Source organism: Oryctolagus cuniculus, chromosome 1 (genome assembly GCF_964237555.1).
Source record: "Oryctolagus cuniculus chromosome 1, mOryCun1.1, whole genome shotgun sequence".
Lineage (NCBI taxonomy): Eukaryota > Metazoa > Chordata > Mammalia > Lagomorpha > Leporidae > Oryctolagus > Oryctolagus cuniculus.
In genome coordinates, this window is record NC_091432.1 from 231651130 (window position 1) to 231666244 (window position 15115).

Genomic DNA, 15115 nt, shown 5'->3' on the forward strand with positions numbered 1-15115 from the left:
GAGGCCGTCGCGCGCGCAGTGCCGGCTGGGGCCGGGCGGCGTCGGGCGCGCCGGGCAGCGCTGCGCTGCGGCTCCGAGGCTCGGCCGCCGCGGGGAAGGCGCGGGAGGCGGTGCTGCGGCCGGCACAGCCGGTTTGGGTTGCGGGAGGCGGGCGGGGGAGGAGCGCGGCGGGCGGAGGAGGAGCGCGGCGGGCGGGCTGGCCCGGCCGGGCGCAGAACGTTGCTAAAACCCGGCTCCGTGCGCCCAGGGGCGGCTGATGCCCCCGGCGCTCCCCACTCCGCTGCCGCAACCGGGCCGCGTCTGGACGGGGCGCCGCACCGCGGGGCCGACGCCGGGTGAGCCGAGGCGGGGCCGGCGGGGGTGTCCCCGGGCTGGGGAACGTGCGGGGCCGGGTCCGGGGGAGGTGGCGGGGCCGGCCGCTCGGTCCCCTCGCCGTGGCCGTCTGAGGGGCGAGGTCGGCCCGCGTGACTCGGGACTGGGCCCGGGGGAAACCGGCACCCTGTCCCCTCCCCGCACGCCCCCTGCCGTGGTGGGCTGAGGGCGCAGAGGGCTGGCATGGGGATGCTCCTTCGGTCCCACTCCGCCCCACCCCGACTTCGCTCCTCGCGCGGAGGGCGCGACGAGGTGGCCTGTGAAGCCTCCCCGTGCCCAGGCGTTGCCTCTCACGCCGGCTCAGGGCTTCTGCACCGTGACCTTCAGCCCCTCCCGAGATTAGGAAAACCCTAAGGAAAACCCAGCCCATCAGCCGCCCCCTGGAGCAAGTCCGCAAAACCCAGGGACAGAGCCCCGGCGGCCCCGGGAGCCGCTCCCCGCCTGCGAGGCCTCGTCCGAGTGGCTGGGTGTGTGCGGGGCTGGGGGCCCAGGACCCCGCTCCTCTCCCTCGATCACCTTTCCCCGCTGGGCAGTCACCTTTCGGCTCCTGCGCGCGAACCTGTTGGCTCGGCCGCCCCCTGTCGACCAGCAGAGGCACGGCACTGCCCCGCGCCGTGGGCAGACCCGAGCAGGCTGTGACTCTGCTGGGTTGTCCCCACCCGCTTTCTGGGTCTCTGGGTGAGGAGTGGAGCAGGGGCGTTCAGGTCAGTACCCACTCCAGGCCATCTTAGGTAGGGGCCTTGGAAGTCAGGAGAGCCGGCTGCCCTGTTTTAGCTGGGAAGGACCCTCAGAACACGTCATACTATACCCATTGCTCAGAGAAGAAGGCTGAGGCTTGAGGTAGGAAAGGCCCCTAGAGAATGGTGGGCGTGGCAGCTCCTTTTTCAGATCAAGTCCCAAGCCCCTGGCCTGCCCCTTCCAGCGAACCAGGGGACTCAGCTCCGGAAAGGGACCCCAGCCCTCAGTCACCCCTCCCACTGTGGCTGAGACCACGGTGGTTGACCTCTGGGGGGGGGTGGGTCTCAGTGGCCTGGTGGCCTGGGCCAGGAGGTGGGGTCCTCAGTCACCCCTCCCACCGTGGCTGAGACCACTGTGGTTGACCTCTGGGGGGGGTCTCAGTGGCCTGGTGGCCTGGGCCGGGAGGTTGTCCCAGGGGACTCGGGTGTCTGAGTGCTGACTGCGCTGTGCCCACAGGCCACGATGCTGCTCGGGGCGTCTCTGGTGGGGGTGCTGGTGTTTTCCAAGCTGGTGCTGAAGCTGCCCTGGACCCAGGTGGGGTTTTCCCTTTTGCTGCTCTACTTGGGGTCTGGCGGCTGGCGATTCATCCGCGTCTTCATCAAGACCATCAGGCGGGATGTCTTGTGAGTACCCCCTGCCCCTCCGGGGGCCCTCGTGCCACTCCTGATCACCAGATCTCCTGCAGGACCCCCTGGTCTCCGCCAGCCGGGACACTTGGGCCCGCCCCACCTCCTTTTCGCTGGCAGTACCAGGCACCTCTATCTCCAAGGTCAAAGTCTTCTTCCAGGGACTGTCCCTGCTGTGAGGTCCTGTGGTCGGGGGCAAGCCTAGGAAGCTGAGACATGTCAGACAGCAGGCGTGCTGAGAGACATCTGGAAGGGGTCCCCAGGACGAGGCAGGGGAGCCCAGGAGGGGAAAAACCTGTCATCGGTTGGCATGTGCCCGAGAGGGCGCAGAGGGCCCCACGTTCCGGAGCAGGGCCACGTCAGAGGCCTGCTGCGGTGTGCTGCGTGCCAGGTGCCGTGCAGGCTCGGCTGGCGGGGAGCTGAGGTGGAGTGACTCCCTGGCGGGCAGTGCCTCGCAGTCAGAGACCCCGCTCTGCCCCACTCCTGGGTCCCAGCCCCTGGCACAGCGAGCCGCGGGCAGAGCGGGCAGCTCAGCCTGCGTCACTCTGGGCTGGCGACACAGGAGGCGTGGAGGGACAGGCGTCCCTCGTCGAGTGCCCGGGTTCGCGTCTCATCTCCACTTCTGATCCAGCTTTCTGCTGACATGTGCCCTGGGAGGCGGCGGGGGATGGCCCAGTGACTTGGGCCCCTGCCCCCGTGTGGGACCGCAGGCTTGGTTCTAAGCTCCTGGCTGTTGCAGGCATTCAGGAAGTGAACGAACGGGTGGCAGATCTCGCTCTGCCTTTCGGATTAGATGACAGTGGAAAGAAAGAAAGAAAACGGAAGCACAGGAAAGAGACGGGAGGTGTGGAGTGGCACAGTGGGAAGGTCGGAGCCGCAGAGAGTGACTGGCACACGGAGCGAGGCCAGGGCCAGGCCACGGTGTGGGAATCGGAGCAGCCTCGGGTGGGGAGGGGCACAGCCGGACTCCAGGTGGCCGGAGAGGAGCCCAGCTGAGGACACAGCTTCAGGAAGGGCTGGAGACAGGAGAGCTCACAGAGGGCAAGGGGTCGGGGTGGGGGCAGGCGGGCGCGTGCTGCCAGGTGAAACCACACCCACTGCTGCGTGGCAGGCGCCGAGCAGGGCCTGGGGGACAGGACGGTGAACGGGACAGAGGCCAAGCCCGGCTGGGCCTGTGGGGAGAAAGAACAGACGGAGCAGCAGCACACTTGGCCCCTGGGGACCGTGGCAGTGGCCGTGGTGCTAGGGGAGGCTCGAATGAGGAGTTTGGACTTGGAGGCGGGACCCTGGAAGACTGACAGCACAGCAGGCTGAGGAGGGAGCAGGAGCCATGGATGCCAGGGGTTCACATCCGGGCTCAGCCGTGCTTGACCTGGGAAGCCCTGGGCAAGCCGTGGCGCCATGTCGGCCTCGGATCTGCGACACTGTGGGGCGCAGGAAGTGGGGGTGGGTTACGTGCAGGGGTCCACAGCCCGGGCTGGGGCTTCGGGTGCCCGCCGCCCCAGCCCCAGCCGTGGCAGCTCCCTGCCCGCCCCCTCCGCAGTGGCGGCCTGGTGCTCCTGAAGGTGAAGGCCAAAGTGCGACGGTACCTGCGGGAGCGGGCCACCGTGCCCGTCCTGTTTGCCTCCACGGTGCGGCGCCACCCCGACAAGACGGCCCTGATCTTCGAGGGCACGGACACCCGCTGGACCTTCCGCCAGCTGGATGGCTACTCGAGCAGCGTGGCCAACTTCCTGCAGGCCCGGGGCCTGGCTCCAGGCGACGTGGCTGCCCTCTTCATGGAGAACCGCAATGAGTTTGTGGGCCTGTGGCTAGGCATGGCCAAGCTGGGCGTGGAGGCGGCGCTCATCAACACCAACCTGCGGCGCGACGCCCTGCGCCACTGCCTCACCACCTCCCGCGCACGGGCCCTCATCTTTGGCAGCGAGATGGCCGCAGGTGAGCCCTGCGGGGCAGGGGCTGGGGAGGCCGAGTGGTCGTGGGTGAAGGGCACGAGCCCTGGAGTTCCTGGAGGGCCGGGGCTCCGCTGCCCAGAAGCCAGAGGCGCTGAGCGAGGCCCCGGATTCCCGAGCCTCAGGTTGCTCCCCACAGCACCCACCTCCTGCCGTTTGGTGCTCCCCCGGAAGCGCTAGCGAGAGGCTGATGCCAGCGGCCCCTCCGATGCGCCGGCGGCCTCGCCTGCCTCATCTATGAGGGGAGAAGGCGTTCAGTGCCCCGCCCCTTGCAGGACTTGGCGCTTTACAGGGCACTTGTGGTCTTCGCAGAGCCCCGTGAGGGAGGGCGGTGGTCTTCCTCCGTGGCTGCCAGCCTGCGGTCCAAGCTTGCCTGCAGCCTCCGTTCTTTGTCCCACACCCCTGTGGCTGCGAGAAGGGCGGGGGACTTAGTGCGAAGCTGAAGGGGAGGAGGAAGGGCGCAGTGGGGGAGCAGAAGGCGCGGGAAGTGCCCTTTGGCTGCCACCGCCGCGGGAGCTCTTGCTCCTGGCAGCAGTGAGAGCCCAGGTGCTCCGCCCAGCTGGCCTCCCTGAGCACACGGCCAGCGCTGGCACAAGCCACGGTCCTGGGCACACGGGGTTTCCCGGCCTTTCTGTTGAGCCGCCCCTTCTCCCCTGCAGCCGTCTGTGAGATCCACGCCAGCCTGGACCCCTCGCTCAGCCTTTTGTGCTGCGGCTCCTGGGAGCCCAGTGCGGTGCCCGCCGGGACAGAGCACCTAGACCCTCTGCTGGATGCGGCCCCCAAGCACCTGCCCAGCCGCCCTGATAAGGGCTTCACAGGTGGGCTCCCCCGATCCCACAGAAGGATGGAAGCAAGGACGGGCACTGGCCTCAGGGCCGGGAGACCTGGGTTCTTCCCCGAACTGCCACGTGCCTGGAGCAAGTCACGCCACCTCCCCTCCTAGCACAGGACTCCGGTCCCTTGGTGTGTGTGGAGGTGCCGGGCGCAGAGCCGAGCACAGAGCTCACCAGCTGCAGTTCTCGGTGGAGCAGCCTGCACTGGTGCCGACACAGCAGGGCCACGTGGACCCTGAGAGCTGCCCTGTTGGAGTTCTGGCTGGGGTGGGGTTAGCGGGGTAGGTGAGGGGCAGGGTTCTTTAGTGTTCACCTGGTCAGTGCAGGACTCTGCCTGTACACTGCCTCGCAGCTCAGAGCTGGGGCTGGCGAGTCAGATCTGAGTTCCTGTTGCCAGTTCTGCTGCTACCTTTGTGTGGCCCTGGACACCTGCCCTGCCTCTGAGCCTGAGTTCCTGTAGCCATGAAACTGGGATAGCAGCCGAACCTACTTTATGGGATGGCTTTGAGGGCTTTACAGACATAGGGTCCAGCCCTGAGGCTAAGGTGGGGCGCTGGTCACTTGTGCTCATTGTTTAACCCATCCCTTGGGGGCAGGGGTCTGCCACCTGTGTGACTGTGCCCAGCCCCAGGCTGCCCTCTCACAGCCCCTCATGTCTGTTCTTTCAGATAAGCTCTTCTACATCTATACGTCCGGCACCACAGGGATGCCCAAAGCCGCCATCGTGGTGCACAGCAGGTGAGGAGCCGCTGCCCCAGGGCGGGCCTGGGAGCCCCCTCTGCCCTTCCAGGTGGAGGGGAGCCCACCTCGCCCTTTGCCTCTCCAGGTATTACCGCATGGCCGCCCTGGTGTACTATGGATTCCGCATGCGGCCCGATGACATTATCTATGACTGCCTGCCCCTCTACCACTCCGCAGGTAACCCTGGGCCCCTGTGGGCCTACAGCACCCCCAGGTACTTAGGGGCCCCCACCCGCTCTTCTTGTCAGCGTGTTGCAGGAGAATCTTAGGCGCTTGGGGGTGAAGTCTGGGTTCACATCCAGACATGGTCCTTGACTGCACGTCAGTCTCCTTACCTGGTCTCCATGAGGCGACCACAGCAGCCCAGGGTACCTGGCTCCCTTGCCTCCAGGACCCTTCTCTGCCTCCAGGGAACATCGTGGGAATCGGACAGTGCCTCATCCACGGCATGACAGTGGTGATCCGGAAGAAGTTCTCAGCCTCCCGGTTCTGGGACGACTGTATCAAGTATAACTGCACGGTGAGCGAGCGGGGCGGGCCCGAGCCGGCCCCTCGGGTCCGTCAGCCGGAAGGGCCACATTGCCATTGTGCACCCGGGGAAGCTGAGCCCCAGAGGGTGGAGGGCGAGCCCAGGAGCCGAACTCACACCAAGTCCGCCCCAGATCGTGCAGTACATCGGTGAGCTGTGCCGCTATCTCCTGAACCAGCCGCCGCGGGAGGCGGAGACCCAGCACCAGGTGCGCATGGCGCTGGGCAACGGCCTCCGGCAGTCCATCTGGACCAGCTTCTCCAGCCGCTTCCGCATCCCCCAGGTGGCCGAGTTCTACGGGGCCACCGAGTGCAACTGCAGCCTGGGCAACTTCGACAGCCAGGTGCGGCTGGGCTGGGACGGGCGGCCGCCGCAGGGGTGATGGGAGGCGCCCAGAGGAGGGCCGAGCTCCAGTGGGGGTGCGGCCAGGCTGGGAGAGTCCAAGTCTTGGCCTTTGCAGGTGGGCGCCTGTGGCTTCAACAGCCGCATCCTGTCCTTCGTGTACCCCATCCGGCTGGTCCGCGTCAATGAGGACACCATGGAGCTGATCCGGGGGCCAGATGGCGTCTGCATTCCCTGTCAGCCAGGTGTGCCCGGGGTGGGGGCGGTGGGCATGGGGGGAGCCCCGTGCAGACCAGCGGCCCCACTCAGCTCTGCTCTTAGGGCTGCAGAGTGTTTATTTACTTGTTCATCTGTCCATCCATCCAACCACTCACCACCCTGTCTGTTGGCCATTCATTCATTCATTCATTCTTTTTTAAAGATTTGTTTATTTGAAATGCAGTGATACAGAGAGGGAGAGGCAAAGGCAGAGAGAGAGAGAAAAGTCTTCCATCTGTTGGCTCACTCTCCAATTGGCTGCAACAGCCAGGGCTGGGCAGACCGAAGCCTGGAGTCTGGAATGCCATCCAGGTCTCCCACATGGGTGGCAGTGGCCCAGTACTGAGGCCCTTAAGTCTGCCATGGGCGAGTGACTCCGCCTCCGTACCTGAGTCCCCTCGTCTGCAGATGCAGCTGTTGTCCATGGAGGTGGCCTGAGGGTTACGCGCGCTCAGCACACAGAGCGCTGTGAGTGGACCAGGCACGAGGCAGGGGCGGCTTGGTTCCCTGTCCCCGTGGAGCCTGGCGCGTGCCCTGTGGTTCATCTTTGTTCAGTGAGCAGACATCACTGAGGGCCCAGGTGTGTCAGATGCTGCTCTCGGAGCCACTAGGCAGGGAGTGGGGACACAGGGCACATCTGTGCAAGCAGAAGGAATCGAGTAATGTCAGGATGTCCTTTGCATGTGATGGGGGGACAGGTGGAAGAGGCCACCTCGGGCAGGTTTTTTTTAATGAATTTATTTGAAAGGCAGAGTTACAGAGAAAAAGAGGGAGAGAGCGATCTCCCATCCATCTGTCGGTTCATTCCCCAGATGGCCGCAACGGCCAGGACTGGGCCAGGTTGAAGCCAGGAGCTTCAACTTTCGCTGCTTTCTCAGGCACCTTAGCAGGGAGCTGGATCAGAGACGGAGCAGCCGGGACTGGAACTGGCACCCACAGGGGATGCTGGCATTGCAGACAGCAGCTTAACCCACTGCACCACAACACCGGCTACTGCCTCAGGCCAGCCTGACCCTGCCTTCCCCGCCCGTAGGTGAGCCAGGCCAGCTGGTGGGCCGCATCATCCAGCAAGACCCCCTGCGCCGTTTTGATGGCTACCTCAATCAGGGCGCCAACAACAAAAAGATCGCCAAGGACGTCTTTAAGAAGGGGGACCAGGCCTACCTCTCTGGTGCGTCCACAACCTGCAAAGCTTTGTCCAGAGGGAGTGGGGAGAGCCCTCTACCACCTGCAGAGAACACCATGCTTGGACCCCCCCCCACCCCCGTCCCAGCCCTGTGGGGCAGCAAATCCTTGGGCTCCAGCGAGGCCAAGGGCCGAGCTGGTCTCAGCCCTGCTTCACCCACCACAGGTGATGTGCTGGTGATGGACGAGCTAGGCTACCTGTACTTCCGGGACCGCACGGGGGACACGTTCCGCTGGAAAGGCGAGAACGTGTCCACCACTGAGGTGGAAGGCACCCTCAGCCGCCTGCTGGACATGGCCGACGTGGCGGTGTACGGCGTCGAGGTGCCCGGTAGGTGTGGGGAGGGCCGGTGCCCATGGGGAGGCGCTGCCAGGGGCACTGCTGGCTACTCATTGTCCACCCTGTTGCCTCCAGGAACTGAGGGCCGGGCTGGAATGGCTGCTGTGGCCAGCCCCGCAGGCACCTGTGACTTGGAGCACTTCGCACAGGTCTTAGAGAAGGAGCTGCCCCTGTATGCCCGGCCCATCTTCCTGCGCTTCCTGCCTGAGCTGCACAAAACAGGTCTGTCTCTTCCCTGCTCCGGCTGTCCACGCCCACGCCTGGCTCCTGCCCTTTTGCCTCTGGAACGAGCCTGGTGGCTGTGGTCTGAGCTTTGCCCATAGCCTTGCCCTGTAGTGGGTAAACTGACCTCCCCTATACTTGGGGCAGACTGAGCCAGGAGGGGGAGGAAGGTCACTGTTGGTTAGTGGCAGGTGTTTGTTTCTTGGAGCTTTTGGAGTTGGACAGGAGGCAGCCAGAGGACAAGGAATTCCAGAGATAACGGGAATAGAGAGCACGCTGACGGAATAACAAGGGGAGGGGTCTTTGGGAGTGATTGGCAGGCTCCCCTGGGGAGGTGACAGTCAGCTGAGATCTGTATGAATGGGCGGACTTTCTGGGAGGAAGCTCCCTGGTGTGGGGACAGCAAGCATGAGGACAGCAGGAGGAGTTTGGACACTGGAGGGTGGAAGGAGGCCCCCAGAGCTGGGGTGAGGGGCAGTCAGTGGCATGAAGTGGCAGAGAGGCCACCAGAGGCCGGAGCCCCAGGGCCTTGTGGGCCAGGGTAGGAGTCTGGGCTGTCCTGGGGCCAGTTGGGAGCCACAGAGGTGTCTGAGCAGGGTAGTCACCTGGTCTTGATCGTGTCCTGCAAAGATCTCTGTGCTGTGTGGAGTGGGGGGAGCAGGGAGATGAGGGAGGGTTGGCGTAGCTGTCCGGGCGAGAGGTGAGCAGGGGGCCCGTAGTCACCATCCTACACTGGGTCCAGCGATGGCTCTCAGGAGTTCCCTGGTGGGCAGGAAGTGCCGAGGCTCCTGCCCAGACCCTCCCTGGCCCCCTCAGCCCTCATTGCCCCTCCCTGTGGCTCACCCTTGGACACACCTGACTGCCCCTGCCTTGAGGTGGGCCCTCTCCAACTGCTGCGGCCCTGCCAGGTGGTAGACACCTGTCCTTCTGGGGGCCCCTGAGGTGGGGGTGGGGATGGTGTCCTGGGACAGGCCGGGGACATGGGTGCCAGGCTCCTGACGAGACTGCAGCTCTGAGGACTGGACGATCCTTGACTTCCGTCCAGGAGGCGTGGAATGAACCGATGCCCATCTCACCTGTCCCCAGGGGCTCCACACAGCCACTTGATCTGCACGGTTCTGTGGGCCAGAGCTTTGGGGGTGAAGGTTAGCTGACCAGGTCTTTTGTTGGCCTCGACCCAAACAGCTGCCATCACCTAGTGGCTCGGCTGAGCGGAGGGGCTCAGCCGGCCTCCCTCGCGTGCGGCCCTCGCTGACGCTGCATTGCGGTGAGTGTGCATGGCCACCGCCGTCCAGTCCAGTAACGAGTACCCTGAAAGCCGCTGAGCACTTGCAATGTGATGGGGTCACCAAGGGGTGAAATTCAAATTTTGCTTTTTTTTTTAAGACTAATTTATTTATTTATTGGAAAGAGTGACAGAAATGCAGGGAGAGACAAAGATCTTCTATCTGGTGGTTCACTCCCCAAATGGTTGTAATGGCCAGGGCTGGGCCCGGCCAAAGGCAGGAGCCCAGAACTCCACCCGGGTCTCCCACGTGGGTGGAAGGGACTACTTGGACCATCTTCTGTTGCTCTCCCAGGTGCTTTAGCAGGGAGCTGGATCCAGGCGAAACAGCCAGGACTTGAATTGGCAATCTGATATGGGATGCTGGTGTCACAGGTGGTGGCTTGACCCACTGAGCCACAACACCGGCCCAGATGTTGCTTATTTTAATTCATTTAACCTTAAGTGGCCACTGAGGGCAGTGGATGCAGGTGTTGGGACCCCACCTGGAGTGCTTCGTCCCTGCCCCTCACCCTTCCCGAGCTTGCCTGGTCTCAAGGCGCCCCCAGAGGGTGGGAGGGGAAGCCGCAAGGCCCCTCGAGGCCTGACTCCTCTGCTGCCCTGCTGCGTGCTGCTGTCAAAGCAGGTCATCGGGCCAGCTCAGATACGGGGGCGGAGGAGACTCGAGCTCCTGCCAAGAAAAGCAGCGAAGCCGTCTTAGAGAGGCGGGGCAGAGGCGTCTGGCCGTCCTCTGGCAGCTGTCACACCTGGGGTCAGACCCCAGCTCTGCCACGGAGCAGCTGTGTGGCTCCCGCCCTGACGCGTGCTCTCTGAGCATCCGTCCTTAGCCTCTGCATGGTGGGGGCCAACGCCCTTGATCAGATGACACACGGCTCACGTACCGGTGGGGTAAACAAAGCTCTGGGCGGTTTCGGAGGTGCTACGGACGCACCATCTTGGCATCAAGCGAATACAGTGGAGCCCGTGCCTCGAGGCGCTCTGAGGGAACCGTGACAATCAAAAGACCCATTCTACTGGGGACTGTCACCAAGTAGCTGCCCCATCTGCAAGCTGGGTGCGTGAGCAAAGCTGCCACTGGCGCCCCGCCCTGCCATGGCCTCTCTGAGAGGCAGTTCCTGGTGAAGCGACACAGCATTCTTTGCAAACTGTGAAGGGCTGTGCCCCTCCCATACCGCCCCTTCCACGTGTCCGTTCGGGCCCTCCTCTCCCCTTCTTCAACACCAGCGGTCAGGTCCTGGGGCTCGGGCCCCTGCCCTGCACTTCCTGTCTTCCCTTCTCCCCCAGGGACCTACAAGCTCCTTAAGACAGAGCTGCGAAAGGAAGGCTTTGACCCAGCTGTCGTGAAAGACCCGCTGTTCTACCTGGACGCCCGCCAGGGCCGCTACGTCCCCCTGGACCGACAGGCCTACACCCGCATCCAGGCCGGGGAAGAGAAGCTGTGATTTGCCCCCCACGTCCCTCTGAGGGTCCTGGGCAATGCCAGACCAAAGCAAGCCGGGCCTGGCCCCTCCAGCCCAAGGTGCTGGCCCCTCCCTCCACGACTGCCAAGTGACTCACTGCCGCCCGCCCACCCGCCCTGCGGAGGTTTTCTGTGAAAGCCACCTGTCCAGGCTCGCCTTCTGGGCTGGGGGTTCTCGGGGCTCTGGGGTGAGCAGGACCCCCTCAGGATGATGTCTTGAGTCAGGCAGGGCAGGGGGAGGGGTCACCAGGCTCTCCCGAGAGCAGGGAGCTTGTCACTGGGACCAAGGCAGAAGCCCGCAGACTCAGGAAGCCAGCAGGAGGGGCACGCGCAGTGGCTGGCACTGATGGTGAAGAGCGTCCTGCCCAGAGCTGCTCCGCCTCACGCCGGCCTGCTCACACCTCGGGGGCGGGGCCGCAGAGGAGGACCCTGTGTGGCCCCCACGCCCCACCTGCAGCAGGACGTCAGGACACAGCTCCCCATGTCTGTCTCCCCACTCCCCCATCCTCCTCAGGCAGGGCCTTCTGTCCGTAGGTCCATCTGTGTCACTGTCACTGTCTCTGTCCCAGTCCCTGCCTGGCTGAGAGGAGGATGGGTGGGGGAGGGGGAGGGCTCAGGGGCCAATAAACTCCGCCTTGACTCCGTCCAGCCTGAGTGCCTGCCCTCTGGCCCGTGCACCCACCTGCCATTCATGTGTCCCCTGGACACGGATGGGCAGGGAGCTGGCCTGACCCCTGTGCTGGCTCAGCTGGGCGGTTCCCTGGGAGCTTCAGGCTTCACACCAGCTTTGTCACTTAGCAGCTTGTGGCCGAGGGCACGGGACTCAGTCTCCTCACCTGTGAAATGGGAATGGTCGGCTAAGGCTTCAGAAGCCAGAGGGAGCCATTAAGAGGAAGGGGGTGTCGAGAGGCTTTGAGGGCCTGCGCGTTGTCTGCCTGTGGGGTCTCTTCCCAATTGTTGAGGGCCCTGTGGCAGCTCACAGAGCCGCACTCCCAGAGTGGGGCACTCAGCGGGCTCTTGGGCCCCATGGCAGGAGTCACACCCAGGCTGGAAGCCCAGCGCCCACCAGGACGGAGTTCCAGGACAGCCCACGGCAGGCCTCTTTCATTGTTGAAGGCTACCATGAGTCTTTGAGGCAAGTTTTATAAACAGGCTTTTGAAGGAAAGAACCAGAATCGGAGATTTTGAGTCACATGGCCAAAGTCACAAAGCAAGTAGTGGGGGCTGGAATGCGAACCCACGCCCTGTGCCCTTCCTGCAGCACCACCCTGCCTGCTGGACATGTGCCTCTGGGGTGGACACGGCCACACCCAGGCGCAGCAGCTGACAGCTGAGGAGGAAGGGGCCAGGCCAAGAACTCTGGGTGCACACTGAGGGTTTCTCAGGGAACCGGGACGCTGTGCAGAAGGCAGTCTGGGGGAGACAGGACTGGTGGCCACGGCCAGCAGAGGGCGCGCAGTGCTCAGAAAATCCAGTCCTGGCCCCAGAGCTCAGCTGAGGAAAGAGCCAAGTCCCACCTCACCCCAAGCAGGCACCCTGTGGGGGGTCAAGTCACTGCGGCTTTGTGTCTTTAACCCTCAGTAAGGAGCCCCTGCGAGGGATGGAGCCCCCAGGGCGCAGCCCTCCCTCCTTCCAGGCCCAGCAGCCAGGGGAGGCTGTGGACTGACAAGCCGCGGGATTCAAGTCCCAGCTCCTACCCCGGAATCCCTGCCTCGGGAGAACTGTGACCTGGGGCCGCTGTCCGCTCAGTGGTCGGTAGTGTAAGAGAAAGGGTGAGATCCCAGGCTGCGCTGTTCGTCGCCTCCACGCCAGCCACGCCCTGTCACCCACCCGATGGAGAGGGACTGGGGCCCTGTGGCCCTCGGGTCTGCGTCTGAGCCCCGTCTGCTCACCAAGTGCACGAACGCCAGCTGCGGGCCTGATGTGTATCTAGCGCCCCACAGCTCGGCGAGCACTCTGACCGAGTGTACGGTGTGTACCGAGCAGCCCAGCAAAGGCTGGGACCTAACCTCCTGGGGCAGGGCGGGAGGGCAGAGCGTCCCTGAAGGCTGTGTGGCCAGAGCTGCAGGGGTCACTTCTGTGGCTCGTCCTGGAGCCCGGAGGAGCTGGCTGTTGCTGTGGCTTCCCGGTCACTGCTTTTGCAGCAGGCTGAGTGGTTAGGGAAAGGGGGTGTGTGTGTTGAGGCAAGAGAGAAATGCACCATCGGTGGCCCCCACTTGCACACCCCCAGACTGGGTACCTTGTTATCAGGCAGGACCTGCTTCCCTCCACTCTGACCGACCGATGGCCACCCTATCTGGAGCACTCCTGCCCTGGACACGGTGCTCTGGGCTTTGTGAAACGCTCGAACACGGAGCTGACGGGACTTCTGCCCCCTTCCACAGACCACAGAGGCTGGGAGGGAAGTGCCCCTCCTGGGCCCGGCTGCAACCCGCCGGCCACGCCCAGGGAGACTGGAAGGGGCCAGCCGCCCGGGACAGGCAAGTGGCTGCCTGGGCCGCGGCATGCTGTATCACTTTCAGTCCCTGGGAAGAAGGTTAAATACCTCGAGGGGCCCGGGGAGGCGGCGGCCGGCGGAGGAGCAAACCAGTGACTTTCAAAGGGGCCTGAATGCCGGGCCGGCCCCTCCCGTGAGGAGGGGGCTGCTTCCTCCCGCCTAATGATATTCTGCGCTCAGCCCTCCCGTGTGGCGGCAGTTTAACCCGAGCCAGGGCGGATTTCTTTCTCACTGATCTCAGCTTGACACCCGATTAGCACAAGAAAGGGGGGAGGAAGCCTGCGAGAGGCGCCTCCCAGCCTCCCGGGGCGCGCGAGGGGCGCAGGCGGGAAGACAAAGGGCAGCGGGCAGGGGGCACCCGCGCCCTCGCCTCCCCCACCGGCCGCGCCATTGTCTCCCGAGGAGCTTCGGAGAAGCGGAGGGCTGCACGCGGGCTGGCCAGCCTGCTGGAGAGGATGAGGGGCCCAGGCCCGTTAGGAGTGGGTCTGAGGGGAAGGCATTGGGTTGAGCCTAGTCCCAGGGGAGGCAGGGAGGGTCCTGAGGGCTCTAAAAGCAGGGGTTGAGGTGTGACGCGTAGGGGTCCTTGGACAAGCCACCCATTTGGAGCCTCAGTTTTCTCATCTGAGAAATGGGGTTAATTGCTAGCCCGAGAGGAATGAGGGAATGGCTGTAAAGCACCCAGCAGGCACAAAGTGGGCATTCAGTAGTCCGTGAGTGAATGGGCAGTTGGGCTGCAGCCCCGGCTCCCCCTCCATAGCACAGGGCACACTCGCAGTCTGTCCGTGGGTTGTGCACCTCGGTGTCCCCAGCATCAGCAGTGCTGGCGAGTGTGGAACGGGTGAAGCTCCTCCACTTCCCGGCGCTCTGGGCCAGCCCCGGGAGGCAGCAGTTCCCGGGGCCGGGGGACCGGAGGCTGGAAGGGCCCAGGATGCTCTGCAGGTGTTGCTGGTGGAGGGAAGCCAAGAAACGGCCTTGGGCAGGGATGCAAAAGCCCTCGTTGGCTGGTTCACTCAGTGAGCACTCAGACCCTGCAGTGTGTAGACGTCTCACTGCTCGACTAAGAGCCCCCGGAGGAATCAGACGGGGCCATTTGGTCCCAGACTGGCCCTAGAGTTGGGGAAAGTGGCCGACGTACACAGCACGGTGACGTGGGGCCTCTGCATTTACCAAGGACGCCTCCGAGGACCAGGGCTGTCCCCTGTGTCTGAGCAGTGCCCTGGAGCAGTGTGTCCAAGGGGCTGCACAGTGAAGCCAGGGCCAAAGGAAGGGAGGGGGAGGCAGGCAGGAAGGCGAGGCAGGACTCGGGGCTGCAAAATCAGATGACGAGGGACACCTAAACTTGGTGAGCAGGTGTGGGAGGGAGATCAGCGAGAACAGCCTCCCGCCTGGTGTTTCGGTACCCCGAGACGGGGGACACAGAGGAACTGTTGTCACTACAACCATGTGAGGCGGGGCTGTGGCACCCCCATCTTACACAGCTGGGGGACTGGGCGTTTGCGGAGTGGTTAAGATGCCACTTGGGACTCCCGCATCCCCTGCCAGATTGCTGAGGTTCGAGTCCCGGCTCCGCTGTTGATGTGCACCGCGGGAGGCACGCCCACGCGGGAGACCCAGACTGGGTTCCTGGCCTTGGCCTGGCGGAGCCCTGGCCTCTGGGGGCATTTGGAGCGTGAACCGGTGATGGGGAAATCTCTCTCTGTCTCTCTCTCTGCCGGAAGTGGTGGCACCTGGATGTG

The 15115-nt window shown here is 64.4% G+C and overlaps 1 protein-coding gene across 1 annotated transcript; it reads left to right on the forward strand.

Moving 5' to 3' along the window:
* The first annotated feature begins 50 nt into the window (after positions 1–50).
* SLC27A4 (solute carrier family 27 member 4) lies at positions 51–11528 on the forward strand. Its single transcript, XM_051838483.2, has 13 exons — positions 51–335; positions 1567–1733; positions 3280–3674; positions 4348–4506; positions 5190–5259; positions 5348–5439; positions 5673–5782; positions 5925–6134; positions 6252–6378; positions 7425–7562; positions 7743–7907; positions 7992–8138; positions 10708–11528. Exons 2-13 carry the CDS (start codon positions 1573–1575, stop codon positions 10863–10865), a joined length of 1932 nt encoding a protein of 643 aa, XP_051694443.2. The 5' UTR covers positions 51–335; positions 1567–1572; the 3' UTR covers positions 10866–11528.
* The last annotated feature ends 3587 nt before the right edge of the window (positions 11529–15115 follow it).

Excerpts from the sequence above, each read along its gene's own strand:
- SLC27A4 (XM_051838483.2), top strand. The coding sequence starts at position 1,573 with ATGCTGCTCGGGGCGTCTCTGGTGGGGGTGCTGGTGTTTTCCAAGCTG. Across the intron at positions 7,908-7,991 it reads GTACGGCGTCGAGGTGCCCG|GAACTGAGGGCCGGGCTGGA; the intron begins GTAGGTGTGGGG and ends TGTTGCCTCCAG. Across the intron at positions 8,139-10,707 it reads GCCTGAGCTGCACAAAACAG|GGACCTACAAGCTCCTTAAG; the intron begins GTCTGTCTCTTC and ends CTTCTCCCCCAG.